This window comes from Hippoglossus stenolepis, chromosome 8, assembly GCF_022539355.2.
Source record: "Hippoglossus stenolepis isolate QCI-W04-F060 chromosome 8, HSTE1.2, whole genome shotgun sequence".
Classification (NCBI taxonomy): domain Eukaryota; kingdom Metazoa; phylum Chordata; class Actinopteri; order Pleuronectiformes; family Pleuronectidae; genus Hippoglossus; species Hippoglossus stenolepis.
The window spans coordinates 14,733,982-14,757,324 of NC_061490.1; the positions used below are offsets into that span (position 1 = coordinate 14,733,982).

Consider the following 23,343-nt stretch of genomic DNA (forward strand, 5'->3'; position numbering starts at 1 on the left):
CTTGCTGAGTTGTGCACCGGGGCCTCCCACTTCTCTTTCTACTCTGGTTAGAGCCCGTTTGTGCTGTTCTCTGAAGGGAGTAGTACACACTGTTGTAGGAAATGTTCAGTTTCTTCGCAATTTCTCGCATGGAATAGCCTTCATTTCTAAGAACAAGAATAGACTGGCGAGTTTCACATGAAAGTTCTCTTTTTCTGGCCATTTTGAGAGTATAATCGAACCCACAAATGTGATGCTCCAGATACTCAACTAGCTCAAAGGAAGGCCAGTTTTATAGCTTCTCTCACCAGCAAAACAGTTTTCAGCTGTGCTAACATAATTGCACAAGGGTTTTCAAGGGTTTTCTAATCATCCATTAGTCTTCTAAGGCGATTAGCAAACACAATGTACCATTAGAACACTGGAGTGATAGTTGCTGGAAATGGGCCTCTATACACCTATGTAGATATTTCATTAAAAACCAGACGTTTCCACCTAGAATAGTCATTTACCACATTAACAATGTATAGAGTGTATTTCTGATTAATTTAATGTTATCTTCATTGAGAAAAACAGTGCTTTTCTTTGAAAAAGAAGGAAATTTCTAAGTGACCCCAAACTTTTGAACGGTAGTGTATATCGTTTAAAATCATGGGGGGAGAGGGGGAGGGGGGAGCTGGCTCACTGGCATTTAAAGGAACAGGCACTCAAAACAGGTCACTCTGTGGAGGGCTGTTTTATACAGGGTAAAAAGGGTGCTGTTTTAAATGATCCTTGTGGTATTTTGACCAAAGTATGTTACAGACATTTCATTAAGACCCCAAGGAACCATATCAACCATTGGTAAAATGGGCATACAATGTCCCCTTTAAGTATTTGTTTCTTAGTTACTTATTTGGTTTCTTTGCTTACCTTTCCCTTCATTACTTCTCTTCTTACAAATATATGTATTTGACATTCAAAGATTTAGTTTATTTAAATTCCATCATAATTTGTGATGATAAGTCAGTCATGTTTTTATGCCATTTCTCAGTTCTTCCGGCTGATCTAAATTCTACAGAAAAATCACCTTTAAGTTTCCCTGTTTCCCCTTTAAAAGAAATTGAGAACATGAAACTGTCATTATCAATGTTTTCACCCCAAAAATGTTTTCACTTATTATTTTATGTCATTTCCATCAAATTTCCTACAAATTCAGCAGCCTTAGTTATTTAAAGTTACTCTTATACGTCTCCTTTTAAATTAAATTAAATGTCTCCCCACTGTTGTCTGACAGGTGTTTATGGAACAAAGTGACACTAAAATATTAGTCATTTGGTAAAAAGACATTTAATCATTGTGTTCCAACATCAAGTTGTTTTTGAGGTGACACAGAAGTTCCTGTGAAGCTGCAGGGCTTTTACCTTTAGCTAAGAGGAAATACACTTAATTAAAGAAAAATCTGAGAGCATATTAAACCAAACTATCAAAATTCAAAATACAGCTTGGAACCTATGTTTTTCTCAAGTTTCAATGTTAATTTGCACTATTATTGAAACTTTGCTCTCATTAAAACAAAAAAAATTCATCAACACTATGTATGTAAATATAAGTAAATATCCTAATGTTGGATTTAAAAAACGAAGTTTTGGAGTGTTTATGGATTTTCAGAAAGTTAACTATTAAATTGTGTTCAACACTATGTTGCTATTTTATTGTGGTTATTTACTCCTCTATCTATTGTTTTTTTCTATCTATCCACATTGATATTTAAAACATTACATATTTATGTATTCAATGATATTCAATATTACAACCAGGACTAAAGGCATTTAATGCATATACTGACTGACCAAAGTACAATTAATCTTAAACTTATACTAATATTTCACAAAAGAAACATGTGATCATTTTATAACATTTGATTCTTACTATACAAAAAACTAACAATTAACTAGTTGAAATTTGTAAAAATTACTTCAGCCTTGAATAAATACAACATTAAAATGTTACCTACACTTTATAATGTCAAATATAATAGTAGAAACTGGACATTTAATGCTTAAACAATACAAATTCTGATTAAATTGAGTGTAGTTCTAACTAAATTTGAATGCAGAACTTTAACTTGCAATGAAGTTTACAATGCAACAATAATGCAACAATACACTGTGTTGTTGTACATGGTATTAAACCAGAAATAAACTGTAATATTAAGTTTAAAGCAAGCAACGTGTACAAAAATCTGTAATGTACTGCCAGAAGTCTACAGTAAAATCAAGAAAAAACAGCAAAGGTGTTATTACAGAAACATTGATTATTGATGTAAAATTTACAGAAAACTACTGGTAACCCTGCAGCTATATATATATATATATATATATATATATATATATATAATCATATATATATATGACAATAGTATTGTATTGTATTGCTACCTAAATTGAATTATCTGAACACTTATTTAAGATTTACTTAGAATTACTGATTGTTGCTATCACCACATCTCTCTTTATTTTCTCTCTCTCTCTCTCTCCCCCCCTGAGTTCCGTGTTACTCAGTACTCTGTCAGGCTCTGGTTTGTCATATGTGTGGCTTCCCCTGAGGGCGTGCCACAGCTGGGGGAGCGGTGATGGGGAACAACAAGCAGTGTAGGTGAGACAACAAGCCAGACGCACACTTCAGAGCATCACAGAGCATCACAGAGCATCACTGTGGGAATCACTTGATCCAGATTGGCGGCTCAGAAAACGACCTGTTGAAAACTTCAAGGCAAAACCCGTTTCTGACATGCACTTTGACAAATGTGAGTATTTGGGCTTAACATTTTTCACTGGCATCATATTATCTCTGTTTTCACTGAGTTGTATATTGAATGGTTTGACAGTAAAGATGGCAGCTCCATTCATCCATCCACGATGACAGCTTAAACTTAGACTTTCACTTGAACTGATACTTTAATTTAAAGTCACTGCAGTTATGGACAATATAGATCACTGTACTTGGCATGGCAGCCTTAGAATGAAAACTTGAATTTCGATTGTGAGGTATTTTCTACTAGTGAGAGTGTGCATCCAGTCATTTCACTGAAAAGTTCATGTAATATCTTAGTTTTTATTGACTGAAAGTACAATTCGGGTGAATCCAAGAGACACAGCATCATCGGGGGAAACCCTGACACACCTCCGCACCTTCTTCTCCCTTGTTTTCATTTCCCCTTTTTTGTTCATTAATACCAGTCCAGTGATCTGTGTGAAGTGACGACTTGACTTTCTTTGCCGGGCCTCCTCCGCCACAGTAAATATTTTTGTCGTGTGCACTGGGTCTGTTAAACCACAAAATGAGGAAGCTGCACTTCACTGCTTCTTTCTTTCTCAGAGGGCCGAGCCAAATGTGAACGGTTGTTGGAATCCCCAACCTCCCACGCACATGACTCAATGTCCAGGGGTTTCCACAGCCGCTATTTGAATAGGGCACAGAATAGCCCCAAGCAGTGGGTGGGCAGTGCAAGCAAAAGATCTAAGTGCATGTGGGCTAAGTTGACCTACTCCTGGACAAGCTTTAAAAAAACATTTCCTGACATCTAGTTTCACTCAGCTGATGTGTCAGAGCCATCTGTAAAGTGTTGAGCAAATTCCATCATTTGGTAATTCACTCAGTTACTCTTTAGAGGTGACAGAATGACATCATCTGCATCATCAAAAGGCCAAAGGTGGATTTTTATATAAAGATCAAATGAGTCAGGGTTGAGTAACACATAGTAACACCTCATGAACTTGAAAATGAAACTTGCACTGAAATGTTCTGACTGAAGTCTTGTATTCTCCAAAATATGCCCTTTTTACGTTGTGAGGTCAATAGGGTTTATTGTTCAGGTTTTTCAGCTCAGAGCCAAAGCGAAAGAAGTGGCCAACCGGAGCCTTCACAACCATGAACTCACATTTCTCTCTCACGGTTTGAATTTGCATATATATATATTATATCTTTGTATTTGCTGTGTTGCTCACCACAGCAGACATCACTCAAACAGTTAAAACAAAAAGAGAAACAGACAAAAGAAGGTGTCATGAACCTGCCCCCCAGGCACTAGAAAGCACAAGGCAGAAACACGTGTTGAGGTGACGTGCCTGTCAAACACCAAAGGCAGGAAGATGTGGTTTGCGTTTCTGTTTGCGTAACGGAGCGCTGCAGAAAGATGTCATAGAAAATAAGCGGTGGCAATCCCAGTGTGTCTGAATGGCCACATAATCTGGGTTCCTAATGGAGGAGGTTGTTTTTTTGGTTATCTCTGTGCTCAGGTTCCACAGACATGGGTGGAAAATCATGGTGTCTTTCACGTGTGGGGTGAAGTTGTGATGTGGTCACATCATGTCAGCTGGAAACCGACAAATTCTGTTTTGTGATGTGTTTTTCCTGTTTTTCTAATTTCCTTTACCTGCTCAATGGAAATGAATTCACAGGGGAAAAGTACTCATAAAGGATTTGATGTACTTTGTTTGAAGGTGAGCAGAAACATGTTGCCATGGAGAAAGTGAGCAGGCTGTATCATCCATCTGATGACAAGTCAGCTGACACTTAAAGTAAAGCTAAGCCTTTCTTGATAAACACATGTATTCCAGTGAGAGGGAACAAGAGACTCATCCACAATCTATGATCTAGTTAATTACTACAAAAAGAGGAAGCTCACTTCTCAATGAAAGATCCACGTCTGTCTACATATCATTAGAGACTTTAATACATTTTCTGCTGACTGGATAAAAAAGTTTGTGTTTATTAATATTATTATTATTATTATGTAGGATGAGGGACATAGCTTTTTCTAGAGCTGAAACAATTACTGTAGTCTCTGAAAATGATCAATATTTGAATGATAACTATAATTTGTATACAATATATAATTATATTTTTCAAACAAAAACACATTTTCTGAAAGTATTTACCAAAGAATTAGTTAATTGAATTGAATCTATATATTGTTAGTCCCATGACAGTTTCATGAGCAAAATTCTTGATCTCAGACCAAAACCAAACACATTTACTTAGTTTTAATCTAGCTCTGATCTCGACGACTGTTTTAATCATTTTATAATCTTTTACTTTATTTATATATTTTTTAACTCTTTTATTAAATTATTATTCTTATTGCGCTCCAATGTCTTCCTCTGTAATTTCAGCACCAAAGGAGAAGCCGTGTTGCACTCTGCCCACAGTGAAGAAGCTCTTGGAGGAGAAGAGGAGGCGTGAGTCGTCGTCTGTGTCACCGTCCTGCTCTGCAGCGAGCACAAGTCCTGGTCCATCAAACACTGTGACAGTAAGTCATCAAACAGAGGGGCTCGGCATCTAAATAATAATAAACACATATTTATATAATAATAACACAGTAAAAATGTGGTTACTCATCATTTCTTCTGTTCTCTCTGCCAGCAGTTGTCCTCGCCAGAAGTATTTACCTGTACAGGTAAGAGCTGGTGAACGTATACACAACTGTCTGTTTTATTGATATTTTTCTTATTACCTATTAAAAACACCAAAACTAATAATAAATGAATTCCAATATGTTTATTTACGTGTTGAGCTAAAGCCTCAGATAGAGTCCAGCCTATAATCAACTGGACAATTAAACACCTCATGTTCTTCAGCACGTTCAACAAGAAATCAGAGAATGGATACTTTGAGGTTCACATCAGAGTATAACTGTGTTACAGCATTTTAAAAGTGATGGAGACACTCACATTTAATATACATAGTTTTCTTCTCAAACTGAATGAGTTGAGCCTGGTGATAGTAGATGTATTTATGTCAAAACACTTAAGGTCTGGACCTGCGTGGTATCCCTCTGTGTCATAAAACTCAGATATTGTCCGATATTGTATATATAGTTAGTTACAAAGTTGCTCACTCTGACATTTTTCTTCATTTTGATGAACACGGGCATTCCAGTTTATTTTGAGCAATTTCCAAAAAAGACACTTCTGCTGCTGTAAATACTCACCAATGCACCACATCCCCATCAGAAAATAGTCCCCAACTTGTACTTTTGTTGAGGTATTTGCCAAAATCTACAGTGGCCAAGTTTGTATTCATGACCTGTTTATTATAAATGAGTTTAGGAACAGTATGTTATGTTGACTACGCTTTGTGTTTCCCTGCTTGCATTTATATTTAAAACTTTTTCTTCTTTTTTTTTTTACTTCATTGCTGTTTAACTTGACCAGGACTCCCTGGCTCTTTTAATGGGACTCTCTGAAAAGAACAGAAAACACAGACCACTCAGAGCATTTTTCACTTCAAGTCCCATTCAAACAGAGCATCTCTATCATTCAAACATCCCATTCACACACAGCTGACAGGGGCAATTTGTGGGCCGGCGTCTTGAGAGAAGAGGAATCCTGCACACTGTCCTGTCCAGCAAAAAAAAAACTTCATTACGTTTTTTAAGTACAGGACAGTATGTGGGATTCCTCTTCTCTCACCTGCATGTGCTTTTTCTCCTCCGCACCTGTCCACTGTATTTTTGACGGTGTGCATTGGCCTTGTCAGTGTTTTGGGGCCGGTGTCTTGCCCATGGACACTTGGACTGGAGCAGACAACCCGCTCCACCTGCTGAGCCACAGCGGCCTCACATAGTGTTGAGTGTAAGTGTGTGAATATCACAGGCTCAGTCTAGGCTTTTCATTCTAGGTGCATCATCAAGCAGCTACTCAGACATGGCAGTGAGCTTTGGGCAGTGGACCCCAGTAGCAGAGCCGACACTCAGTTACTATGGCAGCCATCCAGGACCCAGCTTCGCTCCAGCCTTCAGCCACGCCATGTCGTCGGAATACAGCACACAGCAGCAGCTCCCAGGATTTGTAGACACAATGACTCAGACATACGTAAGTAGACTCCCATCGTCATGGCCCTCCAACTGACATGTTGTATTCAAGTTGGCCTTAATCATATTGTTTTTAGCAGGATTGCCAGATGCCAGTGGCAGATCCCACTTTGGCTTCATCTTGGTCACCTCTGGGTCTGAGTCAGAACACACAGATGAGTTTCGGTTCGTCGATGGACGCCACCAAACTGGAAGAGGCCAGGATGCTGCTCAGCGGGATGGATTACAGCAGAACCACTGGGCAGGACGAAGACGGAGACACGTGAGTGGAATACGCGAGTTTCAGAATGTGGGTCTGAGTTTGTCTGTGACTGAACCCCCCCAAAATAATAACAGTAACAGTGCAAACACACACACACACACACACTCTCTCAGGCAATCACAGTAACACTGATGGTACACACGTATACACACAATCGTACTAACACTGATGGTACACACGCACACACGTATACACACACACACACACACACTCAGGCAATCACAGTCACACTGGTAGTTCGAACGTGTACACACATACACACACGATAATCACACTGATGGTACACACATGCACACATATGTACATACACGTACAAACACACACACACTAAGACAATCACACTCATACTGATGGCACACATTTATACACACACACACACACACTGAACTCTGCTGACATCACTGTGTTGTGTAAACGTGCACACATTATTTACTTCGGTTAGAGTTTCGTTTTCAGTCGTGATTTAAAGCGAGAGCCACATGCTCAGACATGTGATCCTGGCAAGATTAAGACAAACCAAAGAAGGTGATGAGTCAGCCCCTCGCGCTCGATGATTAGAAGTACAGCTAAAAATGGAAAACAGAATTCAACTGTGAATGGGAAAAGTGTGGGTTGGAATTACCAGCATCCTTTTCCAGCCTCATTTATAACTAATTTATCATGTGCTCCCGTCCTGTCAGCATCCTGCACATCTACACTGCCAAGGGACTCAGGGAGTGTGCCTTTGCTGCTGCAGAGCGGCTGAGGGAGGTGGGGAGGCTGGATGCCAAAGAACACAAGGGAAAGGTATGGAAATATACACGAGCTTCCACAGTGTGCAAAATGCTCTTTTGGCTCCAGTAAATAAAAAATTGTATCATCAATGTGTTTGTGCAGACTGCTTTACTGGTGGCAGTGACCGCAAACCAGCCGTGTATTGTACAAGATTTACTGTCACTGGGAACGGACATCAATGCTTGTGACGTTAATGGACAAACTGCCCTGCATCTGGCCGTCCACTATGGCCTCCCTGAGGTTCTGCAGGTAAAGCACCAGTACGACTGGATCACTGTGGCATCAGATGTGTTATACTGAATGCACGTTAATGATATATATATATATTTTTTTCAGGCTGTTCTGTCCAGCAGACCTGCCGTCAACCTGGAGGCCTGCAATTTTGAAGGTGATTTTATGTTTTGTTTTTTGTTTCTATTTGTTAACCAACAGGGAAGTTGTGTTAAGGTGACCGTGCATTATAGGTCAAAACGTTAATGTCTTCTCCTTTGCCTCAGGTATGACTCCTCTGCACTGTGCAGCCATTTCTCACAGTGCCACCATGAAGGCTTTGTCCACCACTGGTCTGGCGGACGTCGGTCTTCAGAGCAAGGCGGTGGAGAAGCTCTCCTGTGTGGAGATGCTGCTGAGTGCAGGGGCGTCCCTGTGCAGCCAGGTACAGTGCAGACCTCCCTTTCCTGAAAGTCACATGAGCTGAGCAGATGACAGGATGATTACAGAGGCATCAAAGTCCAAATGCTAAACCCTGACCTTTCAGTGAATATACAGTTCATGCCGGGGAAGTGCCCAGGTTTTATCTCAGTGTGATGATTTCATAATGCAGGCTGTTTCCCCTCCCAATTCTCTTTTTTGTTTTCCCTTCAATTTGACTTGTGGTTTCAGTGTGTTTTTTTCCCCCTGTCACTTTCAATTCTCCTCTTCCAGGAAATCAAAAGTAACAAGACTGTGCTGCACTTGGCTGTGAAGGAGGGGAACATCGATCTGGTGCGTTATCTGCTGGTTCCCCCACCCAACATCAAAGACTTTGTCAACATGAAAGTGAGTTCCACTCAGATGTGGATTCTATACACGCATGTGTTTGTACAAAGAAATACTGGACACACAAACGGTCTGAGTAATGCTGCGTTTTCTTTCTTTTGCCATAGGCGCATGGTCACACAGCTTTACACATGGCCGCTGGTCTCCATGGTAACCCCCACCAAGAGGAGATCCTGCGGCTGCTGCTGAGGAGAGGAGCTGATCCCAGCATCCGCAACCTGGAAAACGACCAGCCGGCTCACCTGCTGCAGAGCGGCCCCCAGGGAGAGCAGGTGAGCCGCCCCCCTCATTTTAACAGCCACTTCTGCACCGAGCAGAGTCCTTTTCTTTTCATATTTATCACCTCTCATTCATTATCAACTCAATGTCTTTTCATTTCCAGCTCAAGCTGATGCTGAAGAAACGGAGCGCCTCCTCCCGTCGACGCTACATATCCTTGCAGGACCAGGAATGATTTAAACCACTTGTAATCCTCGTTTGGAGGGAATGAGAATGTTTCCTCTGTTGAGAAGGGGATTTACACTTTATTGTTTGGAGGTTCTGGGAGTCCCTGGCCAATAAGTTGTTAACGAACCAGTTTGGCAAATTAATCCCGTGATATAATTCACATTGGATTTGACAAATGATGCTTTAACGCATCAAGCCTAAATTACCTGTGATTTAGTGTCTGTAAGCATGTCATGCTTTATTTATTTCTCTACACACAGGCTTTGAGTATTCATGTGTAGGTGAAGCACTTCATTCCAAAACAAGATTTCCTCCATCAAGCCTTTTCACAAGATGCTCCTGCTAAAAGGTGTGACTAACAGAGACATTATAATTCATCTGTTAGTCATTGTGATACTTCACATTTTGAAAGAAAACATTTTTTATCTGAAGGTGCTGTGAAAGGTGGAGTAACATTCATTTTCTGATCAGGCCACACTCCCAGTTTTATGTTGATTTCTGTGAAATCGTTGGTATGAGCCCCCCGGGGACCATGTCCCTGAAACCCCTCTGACGCTCCTGTCAAAACCCCACCATCATGATAAGTTCTCATATTGATACACTGAGTGATGGTTTCAGTTTCAGTCAGCATGTGTGCTTATGTTAAGAATGCGTGTGCTATAAAAAATGAGAATAACCGATCATGTAATTTAATGTTCTGTCCGTATGCATCATACTTCACGTGGTATCATTTTCTTAATGGAAGAAAAGAAACTTTACTGTGTAAAACTGTTTCTGAATGTGGAAACCGAATGAATGAAGAATGTTTTCTTTCTCATCACAGTTGCACGAGTAAGTGCAGTGAATATCTGTACTTTCTCGTCATGAGTCATGAATAAAAGCCTGATAACACTGTGTGTAAAGTTCCATCTGATTGTTTTGATCTTCAGAACGGAAAATACGCCGCCCCGCCACAGAGTGTCTACGCCAGTTATTTACACTCTGTGATTTTAAATCATCCCTGACCTTTGTTGCCATGACAATCAACCTGAGTCATAGGCGAAATTAGGTTTTACATCTGAGTGTAATTTCAGTTATGAATAATTCCTGAGCTGTCTCTCAACAGTGTGTCATCTCTGTTATTAGACATGCTGTGAATTCCTGTGAAGCAAAACAAATATCAGTTTAATTGGAAAAATGAATCATGATATTTTCTCATTTCTCTCATTCATATCAAACCAGATGATTAAAGGCTCTGTTAAAACTGTGTTGAGTAGACAAGAGCTTTATTTGAAACACTGGTCTCATTGTATTGGCTTTAAGTTCTCAAACCTTAATACTATGCTTATACTAAAACATAAAAACAAACATTTTAAATACACATTTTCTTTTATATTTTTCAAAACATCTCCCAAATAATACATTGCTCTTCTTTTGCATCAAGTTATTATGGCCGCTGCTTCATTTTAGCCAGGTAATTTTACAACATTTGATTTGTTCTTGTCATTAGTTTCTTCATTCTGCCATTAATTATTGCTTTTCTGGAAGTAGATATCAACAGAAATAAAGGAAAAATAAGGAAAAATAAAGGTAAAAGACAATTGTTACAATTTATTGAAGCATGCAGTTCATAGGTCCTTGATAATGACCAAGTCTGTATATATATATTCATGCTCTTTATTTTACTGTCAGGAATAGAGACAATAATTGTTGCTTCTGTCTTTCTGAATATGCATATGAGTTTTTGTGTGTGCATATATTCATGTTTCTACTGCTTATAGTACCAACAATCACACAACACTGAGCAAAGTATACAAAAAGTTTTTTTGTACATTTCTGCAGCATTAAGAGAGGAGGCATCCAGGTCAGGGAGAGGAGAAGCTGTGGGAGGAGCTGTGGGAGGAGCTGTTCGTCAGATATCCCACTGGTTCAGTGAGGAAGCATCAGAAAACCCTGTTTATTGATCATCCAGCTGACAGAGGTATATGAGCCATAAAAGGAATGACCGTTGACAACAAGTGTGTGTTTGTGTGTGTGTGTGTGTGTGTGTGTGTGTGTGTGTGTGTGTGTGAGAGAGAGAGTGTGTGTGTGTTAGCTGGCATGCTTTCTCTCTTTCAAGTCTATATTTACTATACAGTTTGAGGAGGAACTGCAAAAGAAAAAGAAACAAAAGACATTAGTACATTTTAAAGCAAATAATAATAATAATAATAATAATAATAATAATAATAATAATAATAATAATAATGACCTGAAACGCCCGCCTGCAGTTAAGTGAACTTACCCTCTGTCTTTGGAATCTGAGTCCCAGACGAGCTGGAGCTGAAAATACAAATAAGAAGAATTAGTAAATATTTTCCTTAGTATCCTATTTTCAATTTCATCTTTATTACTGATAATCAAACACTGGCTCTGCAGTTTGAAGCCTGTGGCCACAACTTCAACTCGGGGTTGCGTTTAATCAAGTGCCTCCATCATCAGGATTTCAGGAGTCAGTTGAAGCCACAGGATTCTGAGTCAGACGATCAATAACCATAAATCAATATCCAGTTTTTATTTGTCATCCGGCTCAAACAGCAGCTAGTTGTTCTTCCTCTCTGGCCATTCAAGCAACATGCGACCAGCCTGTGAATACCCACGGCCACACACTCACTGCCAACACATGGGCAGTGTGACGCATACCTTTTACTCAAATGCTTTTTCAAGAACTACCACAGAGTTATGGGGAATGTGAAAGCACTGCCCACGTGTGGCTTGTCATGTGTAGTTGTGTGTAATCTCTAATGTGTGTTTCAGGGTTGTGTTATTGCAGAACAAGGGGGGAATAGGCATTAAGAGAAGATGCATCCAGGGGAGGGGAGAGGAAAAGCTGTGGGAAACTCAGCATTAGTCACATGAGCACACTGGTTGTGTTTCCCCCTTCAAGTCAGAGTCATACAGCATGCACAGGCGGGTCATCCACATGTCTTACTTGGATGAGGGTTTTACACATTTAGTGAATTTTTTACCTGTTTGAGGAATGATAGACGAGTTAGAAATTTGATAAAGCCTCTGAATTAGAGAGATATTTAAATTACAGTCTGAACTTACTCAGGGCTATTAAAATGCCAGAGACAAACATGACAACAGCGAGGACAACCCCTGTGGTCCGCAACGTCTCATAATCTACAGGGGGACAAAATCATTGTGAGTTTACCGCACGGACGTTCCACAGCAGCTGATGATGAACTTAACTGTAATTTAAAAAAATTTGCTGACATGTCAGACGTGGTGCTTCAGGTTTTTCGGATCAGTAAACTGTGTGAGTCTTACCGTAGTCAAAGTCACTTTGGTCTGGAAACATTGTTCCTGCAAAGACAGAATCTGGTCAGTTATAGAACAAATAAAAATAAAAGGTGTTGAGTTGAGCAGCAATAAGCTGGGTGTGATTTTTAAATCCAGCAGTAATGAACAAGGATCTGTATCTGCAGCTCCTCAACTCCTCTGGGGTACTTTTTTTTTTTTTCACAACTGAGAGGCGCTCGATGCAGCATATGTGCTCAGCAGAAAAAGATGCACCACCAAAAGTGGGTTAGGGGCCAGCAGTCAAGATACAGGGATTTCCTCACAGCAGCAGTGAAGAGAGATGGAATAGTGAAATAACAGGAAATATGTTTAAGCTATTTTACGACGATAGATTTCAACACTCAGCCAATATATTGAATTATTTTGCACTAAACATGCAGCCTGTATCAGACTGTTGAGGTATCGGTCTGTCAATAATGCTGCTGAACAAATCAGTCCCAAGTGGCTGAGCTGGCAGTTTACATTCCCGCCCATGTTTTCCCTCTGCCACAAAGACGACTCAACTTCCAGAGAAACAAGTGAAATATCATTAATACTGTTCACTTGTTTATTTCAGTTAGCGTATTAAACTCTCTTTGTTAAAACACTGGTGCATGCATCAGCAGTACATTTGGCAACGATTCTGCAGTCTCACTTAACTACATCAAGACAAGTATGGAAATAAAGCAATTTAATCACATATTTAATAACTACGTTTTTTTTCTCAATCTGTAGAACTTCTGTCGGATGTACTCTACGTTGAGCCCATAAAGAAAGAAAAGGATGATCAAACCTGTGGTGGCCATGATGCACAGCAGAGATGCAGCAGTCTCCCAGAGATTTAGCAGGTTGCAGATGAAGCCTGGATGTGAGAGGAGGCAGTTGGACACAACAGCACTGAACTGTGCAGTGAACCTTCAGTGTGAACTCAGCAGGGCCCTCTGGTGGCCACACCCGAACAATGCATTCACAATGCTGCAGCCCCATGGTTCACTCCCCTGTGATACATCGACCAGGGTGTGGATTACATAGAGGTTTTCCACACTAGCCCAAAGATAAAAACAAATAAAAGCATAACAACAGATATCATCTCACCACAAAATAGATAAGAGAATTGAACTATTCCTATGAGCTACTGGGCACCACACAGTCTTCTGTGGTCTCGGAGTGTGAAAGTTGAGGTGAAACAGATGAATATATATTCTCATTTTCATATTTCTATGGCTCTACTATTGCTTGGAGTTTCTTACTCATAATGGTAGAATTTCTTAGAGTAACGTGTGTGCACCTGCTCAAAATGCACCAGTTTATGTGCATGTGTTTTCTTTTGTGCAGTGCAGTGGGGCTGCTCCTGCAACTGTGGGGAGAAAATAAAGCCGACATCTGCATCTTCCACCTGCCTGACTCCATACAGCAAAAAAAAACAATCTACCAATACACGGCATCGAAGAAAGACATCTGTAAAATTAAGAGTTATCATTTTTTAATAGAGTCTTCTCCGAGGGCTGCACAATGCAGCATAGATCATTCATGCTGTCACTGCTGCTAGTTACTGCTGCATGTGTAACTGAACTGTCTGCAGTGTCAGCAGAAGCAGGAGTGCAGCACAACCGCTTCCTGCACTAGTCCAGTTCTAATGGCTGAGGAAATGGAATGACGCGGTCTTTATAAAACAAGAAAAAACAAAACCTTTTCAAACATTTGCTTTATTATTTTTGCTTCAGTTTGGAAATCACAAAAAAAATACAAATGAAAATCACACTATTGCCAACATAAAATTAAGTTGGTACATTATCGAATAAAATCTACTGATACAAAACATGTAAATGGGAAAAATAGAAGCATAGTAACATTGTGAAATTGACAAAAAAATAAAAGCTTCATGCGATCATGGAAAGATTGTCTTCAGCTGTGGTTGTGGTGTTTGCTGCCACCTACTGGCACTAGTGAGTAACACTGCGGAAAAGAGGAAGAAGATGATTTAAAACAATCTCCTTCAGCTTCCGTCTGCAGAAAACAGATTTACAGAGGTTTGTCAGAAACTCACCAGATCTCCACTGCTCCTCGTCTCTGTGTCTAAGCTGCAGAGGGAAATTTAGATTTGTATGGAAATGCATTTATTGAATTTGTATATATTATGAAGGAAGAGAAAAACATACCTTTTGGAACACCTGATTCCGCATCAGGACCCTTGGATCTATACAAATATTAAGTGTTAATGAAGCAATTCTGCAACTGCATTTGAAATGAATACATACATACGCAAATGTTTCAGAGGCCAATGTATTCATTTCCAATCTGTGTGAGCGAGCAGGCGAATAAAACATTTGATTTCTGTGGGGAAGCAAATCGCAGCGTGACTTCGCATGGAGTTCAACTTTGGTGAACTTTCACGTCCATTTTAACAGTTTTCCCGGGGAACAATTCATGGATCTTCATGAAAAGAAATCAGGCACATTTATGGAACTGAGTGTGTGCAGTGGCTTGATTGACTTTAAGGAGACTATTGGGCCTTGGCAGAGGTATGTACTCTACTGAGCGCCATTCTAGTTGATATATATATATATATATATATATATATATATAACAGAAAGTCCTTTATAACTTTGGTTTCTGACTTCTGCTCAACTTACCGTGACTTTTCTCCTTTCGAACAGGTACATTTCCGGCCTGTTTATGGGGGGAAAACACAGGAGACATTATTATACCAGTATACGACACACAGTACTAGTCATACAAGAGGTTGCTTTGATACTACATGAATACAGTCTTTGTGCAGATAAGCCCGTCTGGGCTACGAGCCTCAGGAGGCTTTAGAAGCTCGCAGCTTAGTGGCCCCAGCTCAGGAGAACATTCACGTACCTAAATCACTGCAAAGTTCAGCTGTTGAAAGTAAAACTACAGCGTCGTGGTGTTAACGCATATGAAACAAGAACAGATGTTTGTTTGCACCAATGACTCCAGTTGACCTTCATAAACCAGATCGTACAGGTTTCAGCTAACGCAGCAACGTGCACAGTATCACACCGTCTGCACCTGAAGTGTAAGACAAGACGGGCCCTGGCCAGAAGAGTGGCTGCTGCGAGCCAAAGAGTTGGAAAATCCCAGACCGAGCTGGTGACCTACATACTCAGGACTAAGAATAAAGCATCTTGAAAGTTAACACTCATCCTCAGATCAGCCACTTTCACACTGGTGCCAAATAATACATTGAGGATTTTCTCTGTTATGGTTCTATGTTCTGCCTCTAAGACATTGTATCTCACACTAGTGAAGGTTGAAGTTTTACAACCACCCAAAAAATTAAGTTTATTTACAGATTTAATGTCAGAGTCACTTTGGGGTTAAATAGGAATAATCTGTATTTCATTTCTGTCAGGCTAATAGTAGTGAAACCTCAATAATTACTTAATGCTACAAAATCTTTAATCGATTTTTATATCAATTCATGTCATTTCAGCCATATCTGTAAAACCCACGGGAACAAACCACGTATGTCAGGGGCCTGTGTGCACACAAACAGTCAAACGAGAATACAAAAAGGACAAGTGTGATAATCATAAAGTGCAATCAAGTAATAAAAACATAATAAAATAAAGATATACTGTTATTTAAAACAAAATATCTGAGAGCTTTATCTGCTAGTTTTTACACTTTCACCACTCACAGCTCTTCATAGTGTGCAGCTAGGAATCCACAGTGATCTAACAGAAGCAGAGTGTGTGTGTATACTTGTACTTGTGTGGACCATATTTGAGCATAGACCCTACAGAGTGAAAACATTTCGGTCGGTCCTCACTGTTTCAGAGGGTTGTTTGAGGGTTAAGACCTGGTTTTAGGTTTAGGTAAGGTATTTAGTTGTGATGGTTAAGGTAAGGGATAAGGGGCTGGCATGTGCATTATGCCTATGAGTGTCCTCACTAAGACAGAAGTACAAGAGTGTGTTTGTGTCTGTGTGTGTGTGAATTATTCATTGGTTGGTTTTGGTTTCAGGGCTCCCCCTTGCAGTAACAGCGTGTGTTGGCAGGTAGCGAGGAAGAACCATGGAAGGACACGGTGAGTGAGAACATGGATGATGTATAAAGAGCTGCTGTGATACACGGAGCATGAGAGCGGCGAGTGCTGAGCTTGTGCGAGAAGCCTCTGTGCTCGTCTCCCTACCAGACGTCTGAGACAAACACTGGGCGGCTTGTTTTTGCGGCAGAGTGTACATTCGGGAGACTGTGAGGTCAACTCGCACTTACTGGGATCACAGTGTGGTGAAAAACGACACTTGACATTACACATCTGCTGTGTACTTACGGAGGCAAAACACTTACTGACAATGAGAGCGATACCCAAGAGGAACAGGACCACTGCGAAAACCAGGCCACCGATTCTCAGAGATTCATAATCTGAAATGAGGAACAAGGACTCTGTAATGCTCAGTGACGTGATTAGCAGCACATGAAAGCTTTCAGCCACAAAATCCCCTGGATTCTAAAGCCTGTCGAGGCTTCTGTCAGGAATTTCACCACATTTTGAGTCAAGGGCTGCACTGCAGAGATGTCCAGCATGCCCCCTAATGGTCATGTCGGGTCATTGCAAATTCCAGTGAGCTGCAGTCACCAAAGCAGTAAAAAACATCACGGGCGACTCTGATTTTGAAGTGTCAAAGTGACGCAGGGACAAATGCAGCAAAGGAAATTTTGACTTTTATGATTCTTGAGCATAAAGGGGGATAAACTAATAAATAATTGCAAAAGAAAGAAAGAAAGAAAGCAGAGCAGGCAGCAGTAGGTTTGTTGGTTTTATATGTGGTGACTAGTTGATCAAATATTACTCTATTTATAATGCTAACATCATCGATATTTGTATCGTGAACAATATAAACCACAGCTTTGTTTACATGCATGTAACACTGTCTAGTCTTTAAACTAGAGATAAGTCAGTTAGTAATAACAACTACATGAATTTGCATGATTAAAGCAAATACACATTGAGAATATTTTCTGAATTAAAACGTTTTTTTAAATAAGGGGAAAATAAATGGAAAATGACATCCTGTAATCGACAGGGTGTTTAATTATTAGGAGGCCTGCGGAGCTAAAATCAGCCAGAAAGAAAAAAGGGTAGAGAAATATAGGAATTCTTTTGTTTAACAGCTGTTACTTCCTTTTCTCTTTTCATCCATGTGTATATCATGTGACCCCCTCAGATATGTCTTTGTACTGCCTGAGGGGTCACAAGATATTACCATGGACCAGAAAGACATAAAAGCAACAACAACTTTACAAGGTAAGGGGAAAAACAGATTACAGTCAGTGTAAAGTAAACATTCATTTTGTGTGAAACGTTTTGGGTTGAGATCTCATGACCACCCCCCCCCCTCAGATTTATCTCTGGAGCTCCTGTGGGCCCCGACCCCGAAGCTGGGATCAGGACAGGTCATGGTGCAGTAGGGGATGAAACCACAATTTGCTGCCCACAGAAACTGAAAGATAACAACTACGTGATTGATGGAAATTGTTCATAAAACATCAAAGCAGATGTTTCGTCCTTCTGTCAAAATCAAACTTAGAGCAGAGCGGACAGGATGAGAAGAAATCGCAGTGGGACGACTCCGGGGGTCTAAGTTTTCCATCACTTCTATAAAAAAAAACAAGTGGAAAAATGCAAACTCATCTCGACCTCCCAGATGTTTCCTGTGCAGAGGGCCAGCCATTAAAAAAAAGAAACAGGTTCATCTGCTCAACACTCACCGTAATTAAAAGCGCTGTCATAGTCTGGTGGAGGGAGAGAACAGAGAGAGAGAGAGAGAGGGAAAGAGAGAGAGAGAGAGAGGAAAAGAAATGAGAGATTTAGCCGCTGACACACTTCAGAGAGCACTTACGATATGACTGCTATTCAGCACTTTTAGAGCCTGGGCCATTCATCTATTCATTAGCCAGTGTGGTTCCAGTGTTAATTTACATGAGCACGGGGCCCAGAGTAGTATCTTAATTTGACTTTTCCCAGCTTCTTTCAGAATAATACCCACCAATGTCGTCAACTGCTGCCGAAGCTGTGAAAAGAGGGAGAAAAATCATTAGTCATAAGAAAAAGACATTCACAGGGTTTGAGTAAGTCAGCAAACTGGTGATAATGGAGAAAATTCACTCTCCAGAAGTGTGAACGCCGGCTTCAAACTCAACTACGCTGCTTTCAGACATGCGCTGAGCTCTGGATCTCCTGAAACAATCCAGAGGGGCTGCATGTGAGAACGCAAATGTATTTCCTGCCAGCCCCCTAGTAAAAACTCCAGAGAGTGTTCGAGTGAGTCCTTGTGAGGATGCAGCAGGACATTGTGTGGAGATGGTCCTGCAAGGTGAAATACATTTAGAAGATGCTGATGAAGATGTCAACTTGAGCTGCTTTCAGACATGCACTGAACTCTGCAGATCCTCTCCAGAGGAGGTGCATGTGTGAATGTAAATGTCCGAGTGAGAGCCTCCGGATTATCTGCTGAATTTCTCCAACTGACCCCCAAGTGAATCCGACGGACGAAAAATAAAAAACAAAACAAATATCCCCCCTGAAAAAGTGGCGCCAAGTCTGAATAACGCGGAGGATGTGTTGCTGTTGTGAACGCGTCCGTGTTCATGTGTGAAAGGCAAACTGGAGGTAAAGGTAAAAGGTACAATCCAATTCTCCAATCTTCACGAAAGACGAGGCGATGCGAGAGCCTTTGGAGATAAGATCTGACGGCTGTGTTGATTTGTAAACAAAAACACGTGATCTACACAGCGGAATATATATACACGTCACGTCCTGCCTCCTTCCTGCCACCCCTCACCTGAATGTTCCTGACATTTTCCTGAACAATCTCCTGCTGCGTTATTCAAATGCGAAAGGCAAACTATGGAAAGTGCCCAGACCCAGTTTTCCAGACATTTTCCGGAGTTCATGTCTGAAAACCGCTACAGTGTCAGTCATGCAGCGTTCGTCACAACTTTTACAACAAACACGGACATGTATATGTTCCACTTTCGTTAGAGTCAACAGATCTCAGCTTCTGTACGATCCTGCTCTGTGTTCGTTTGTGTCGTGTCACTAATGTGGGAAAGTCCAGACCCCTGTGCTCCGTCTCATCCCTCGGCACCCATCTGGGAAAACACACCGGCTGCTGTGTTTCATGTTGTGTCTCCTCCACTCTTTGGGATCTTGCTACACAGCTCATTGTATTTGGTGTTAATCTGAATCATAAATCCCCCTGAACGGCAACAAAAACAACAAGAACAATTAAAAGAGACAAGTTGACTCGGTGTGATAATAAAAACACAGAGGAGTTGGGAGTGAGAACGATGTATCCCCACAGCGGCAACATTTCACATCGTTATTTTTTTTTACAGCTCTATTTTAAAATACTCAACTGTGACTGTGAACGGCAGCTTAAAATGTCAGTGTGTTCCAGTATAAACACCAACAACTGAAGCTGAAGACAGTAAGAGGATAATGTGTGAAATCATTTCCAAGTGTGGGCAAACACGATGGGATCTTTGAACTTTTACATTTTATCACAGCCGCTCTACACGAGTTCAGATTAAAAGAGAAATGTTTTTAACACATGATAGGAAAAAAATTACGACCGGTTGAAAGAAAAACTCTAAAATATGTTATATTCTCGTTTTGCCGGAGTTAACTTTCACCTTATTGTAAGTAAACAGTAGATCTGTGAAAGAAAAAAAACACATTGTATAATACTGACAAGCCTCAGGACAAAAGGTCTAATGGAGAAAATAAGAAATGTGCTTGTAGAATCTGCTCAACATCAAACTGGACTGAAAAGCTGCAGCACGCACAGCCAGACTAACCAAAGATCTGCATCCACAAAGCTGGCAGCGCTCATTCCTGCACCGTAAGGACATATTTACACTGCTCTGACACAGCCCTCTCTCACAGCCAAACAATGACATGGAGTGGAAAACATTCAAAAGTGTAAATGATGGTGGAATTCCAACACCAGCCCAAAAAAAAAGAAAAGCTAGAGGCCATGCATTGCTGGTGACCACTTCTAATGCAGGAAAACTTACCCGACATTTCCCTGCCAAACCCTGATCCTGTTACACAGACACACAGCTGGTTTAGCACGGGGGAGACTTATAATAAAGCCACAGAGGGGAAGCTGAGCAGTGGAACCACAGAACATTTGCAAAGACGACACAAAGATCCTGAACAGACTTAGTGAAGAAAGGGAAGCTCACCGAGTGCAGGAGCCAACCAGGAGCTGAACGCCACCAACACCACGAGATCCATGGTTCCTGCTGGACAGAGACAGACAGACACAGAGCGATGTGATCGTTTATGTGCTCACACTTTGGGTCATTGCTGTTTTAAAAGGGTATTGTGTCAAAGTGAAATGCAAATTTTCAACATGTGATTTACAGAAAAACCTTCAAATGCACCAACTTCCTCGGCAATTTAAAGAAACAGCCTTGTTATCAGAAAGGAACTGGTTTCACAATAAAAAAAAATTTTAAAAACCCAGAAATGACCAGTCAGGCCATTCAAAGTTCAAGTTAGTTCCCTAGAACAGTAGATCAGAAATGGGGAAACTTGTTCAACTGAATTCTAAATTCTATTGCAGCTTTAAATGACGCTGTTGAAAGAACAGTCCGAGTCCAAAAAGCCAAATTATTGAAAAATTATTATTGTTCTATATATTTGATTGTATTTGTTTAATTTTAATTGAGTTTATGGTTAAACTGTAAAATATCAAGCCTCAAATACATTTCTTCGTTTCGATAATGGCATCTTAGGATTCATCGCCAATTATTTTTACATGTGTAAAGTGATCAGTATCAGATTTTTTTACTCCCCAATATTGGTATCAGGCCCCGTAATTCCACATCGGTGCATCCCTGGTAGGGACACAGTAATCTTGGTTAGACGCTACATAACTGCATCACTTATATGATCAAGATCTGCATCTTGGTAACGCAGCCTCCTGACTCTGGGTGAGAGAACAGGGTCTATTTCAGACTGAGCACCTCAGAAATATGTATATGAAACACACGAGTCAAAGGCTGGTGTTGGGTTCCACTTGAAATTTGTCCAGTGAGTTTGGAATGGTTTCTACTGTGTCATCCAATCTACTGGTGGGACACGAACCTCCTGGGCTGATTTTCTGTCTATTTATTATCTGGGACATTCTTTGAGATTCTCTTACACCCAAATGTTTACAGGCTAAGGTTCCACTACCGGACTTGTGGCTGGAGTTGCAGGGGGTCTGCACATTTAAGGACACTGCATGACCACACAGAGCTGGTTGTAGTTTCCTGAGCTCCACAGCCCCGTTGCCCCAATAAAACCACTAAATATGGTGCAGGTAGATTCAGCTTTAGCTCCACACTTGCAGAAAATCGAAGCCATGATATAAAATGCCTTTTTTATTTGCAAACTCCAAGGCCTGCGTGTGCAGAGGCTTCCCTCTGTGGCCCAGAGCAGTGCTGTGGATTCATGCATGAGGAGTGGGGGGTGTGAAGAGAAACCAACACTTCAACCCCGGAGCAGGATTAACAATAAAGACCTGCCAATCAGGTTTAATCAAACAAATACAGGCAAGAGTTTTTCTAACAAGAACCAATCCAATAATCTTGTTTGTTAGACTTCTGAGTCACGTAGTCAAGTAGAATGGGCAGAGGAGACCATGAAGCAGCACTTAAAAATCGCAATTACCATGGATTAAAATAAAGTGGGATTATCACGGAGGAGTTTGCAATAAGACAAATTGGGCTTGTTTAATTTAACCCTCATAAACATGCCCCACATATTACATTATACAAGAGTCAGCAATCCAGAATCATGAGTGTGCTGCAACATATCTTTTACAGATTGGAGTTTCCCCTCGAACAGTGCACGACGCGTCGCAGACATTGAATGCACCGCAGACTGGAGAACCCTTCACGGTCTGCTGGCAGCGATCAGTGGGGAGATGAAGCCCTCAGATGGCGTGGCATTTTCTGAGCAGGAAGGAAACACTCTGACGCCACCGGCAACCCACGGCTGAACGCGGGGGAGAAAACACGCGGGGCTGGAGCGTTTTTGTGACACAAACATAACGGTGGTTTGGTGCAATTGAACGGTCACACAGGCATTTAGAAGTTGGGGGTGGTTGGAGGTTTGTGGTTTGCAGCAGGAGCAGCAAAAAGCGCAACAACTCCACAAGACAAAGGCACACGTGGACGCTGCAGGTTTGATCGGTTTGTGGCGAACGTGTTTAAGAGGATGCATTCGCTGTCTGGAAGCTCAGAGGTGGACTTTCCCTTAAAAGGAACTTACCGTGTTTCAGCCTCCAACAAACTCCCAATGAGGACTTCTGTCCGCCCGAGCTGCGCGTAAAAGTGTCACCCTCAAGTTAAAAGAAGTCGGGAGAAAGCAAAACCTTGTCGTGTGCGTGAAAGACCAATAAAAGCACTGATTAAAAGGGAGTTATTCTGCGTTGCATTCTGTGGAGGCTGGTTCAGAAGTGTTGGTGCTCCGCTCCTCCTTGGGACTTGTCTGAGGAATGAGAGCGCGAGGAGGGGGGGGGAGGCGGGGTTGTTGCTGCTGCTGCTGCTCCTGCTCCTGGGAGCGCACAGGAAAAACACCCTGCTGAGAGGTAAACAACAACAACTGTAAAGTAAAGTAGAGCTGCAGTCCAGTGCTGCTGAGAGGAGACTCTATT

At 41.0% G+C, this 23,343-nt stretch overlaps 2 protein-coding genes across 7 annotated transcripts; one reads left to right on the top strand and one right to left on the bottom strand.

Moving 5' to 3' along the window:
• Positions 1–2,604: 2,604 nt before the first annotated feature.
• LOC118114133 (NF-kappa-B inhibitor delta) lies at positions 2,605–10,319 on the top strand. 3 transcript variants are annotated; one of them, XM_035164385.2, is made up of 12 exons: positions 2,605–2,767; positions 5,136–5,272; positions 5,386–5,419; positions 6,643–6,836; positions 6,913–7,097; positions 7,778–7,883; positions 7,974–8,120; positions 8,208–8,259; positions 8,369–8,526; positions 8,796–8,909; positions 9,017–9,181; positions 9,292–10,319. In XM_035164385.2, exons 1-12 carry the CDS (start codon positions 2,752–2,754, stop codon positions 9,361–9,363), a joined length of 1,380 nt encoding a protein of 459 aa, XP_035020276.1. In that variant the 5' UTR covers positions 2,605–2,751; the 3' UTR covers positions 9,364–10,319. The 3 variants fall into 3 exon arrangements, with proteins under 3 accessions (XP_035020276.1, XP_035020278.1, XP_035020277.1); XM_035164387.2 differs by having other exon boundaries at positions 5,389–5,419; XM_035164386.2 differs by having other exon boundaries at positions 2,607–2,767; positions 6,916–7,097.
• Positions 10,320–14,349: 4,030 nt separating this feature from the next.
• On the bottom strand, positions 14,350–23,280 carry LOC118114134 (FXYD domain-containing ion transport regulator 6). 4 transcript variants are annotated; one of them, XM_035164389.2, is made up of 10 exons: positions 22,959–23,276; positions 20,882–20,938; positions 20,711–20,737; positions 18,679–18,702; positions 18,401–18,424; positions 16,979–17,053; positions 15,293–15,329; positions 14,819–14,856; positions 14,707–14,740; positions 14,350–14,615 (listed from the first exon to the last, which is right to left on the bottom strand). In XM_035164389.2, exons 2-9 carry the CDS (start codon positions 20,931–20,933, stop codon positions 14,736–14,738), a joined length of 282 nt encoding a protein of 93 aa, XP_035020280.1. In that variant the 5' UTR covers positions 20,934–20,938; positions 22,959–23,276; the 3' UTR covers positions 14,350–14,615; positions 14,707–14,735. The 4 variants fall into 4 exon arrangements, with proteins under 4 accessions (XP_035020280.1, XP_035020279.1, XP_035020282.1 ...); XM_035164388.2 differs by having other exon boundaries at positions 20,882–20,941; positions 22,959–23,269; XM_035164391.2 differs by lacking the exon at positions 20,711–20,737 and having other exon boundaries at positions 22,959–23,280.
• Between the last annotated feature and the right edge of the window lie 63 nt (positions 23,281–23,343).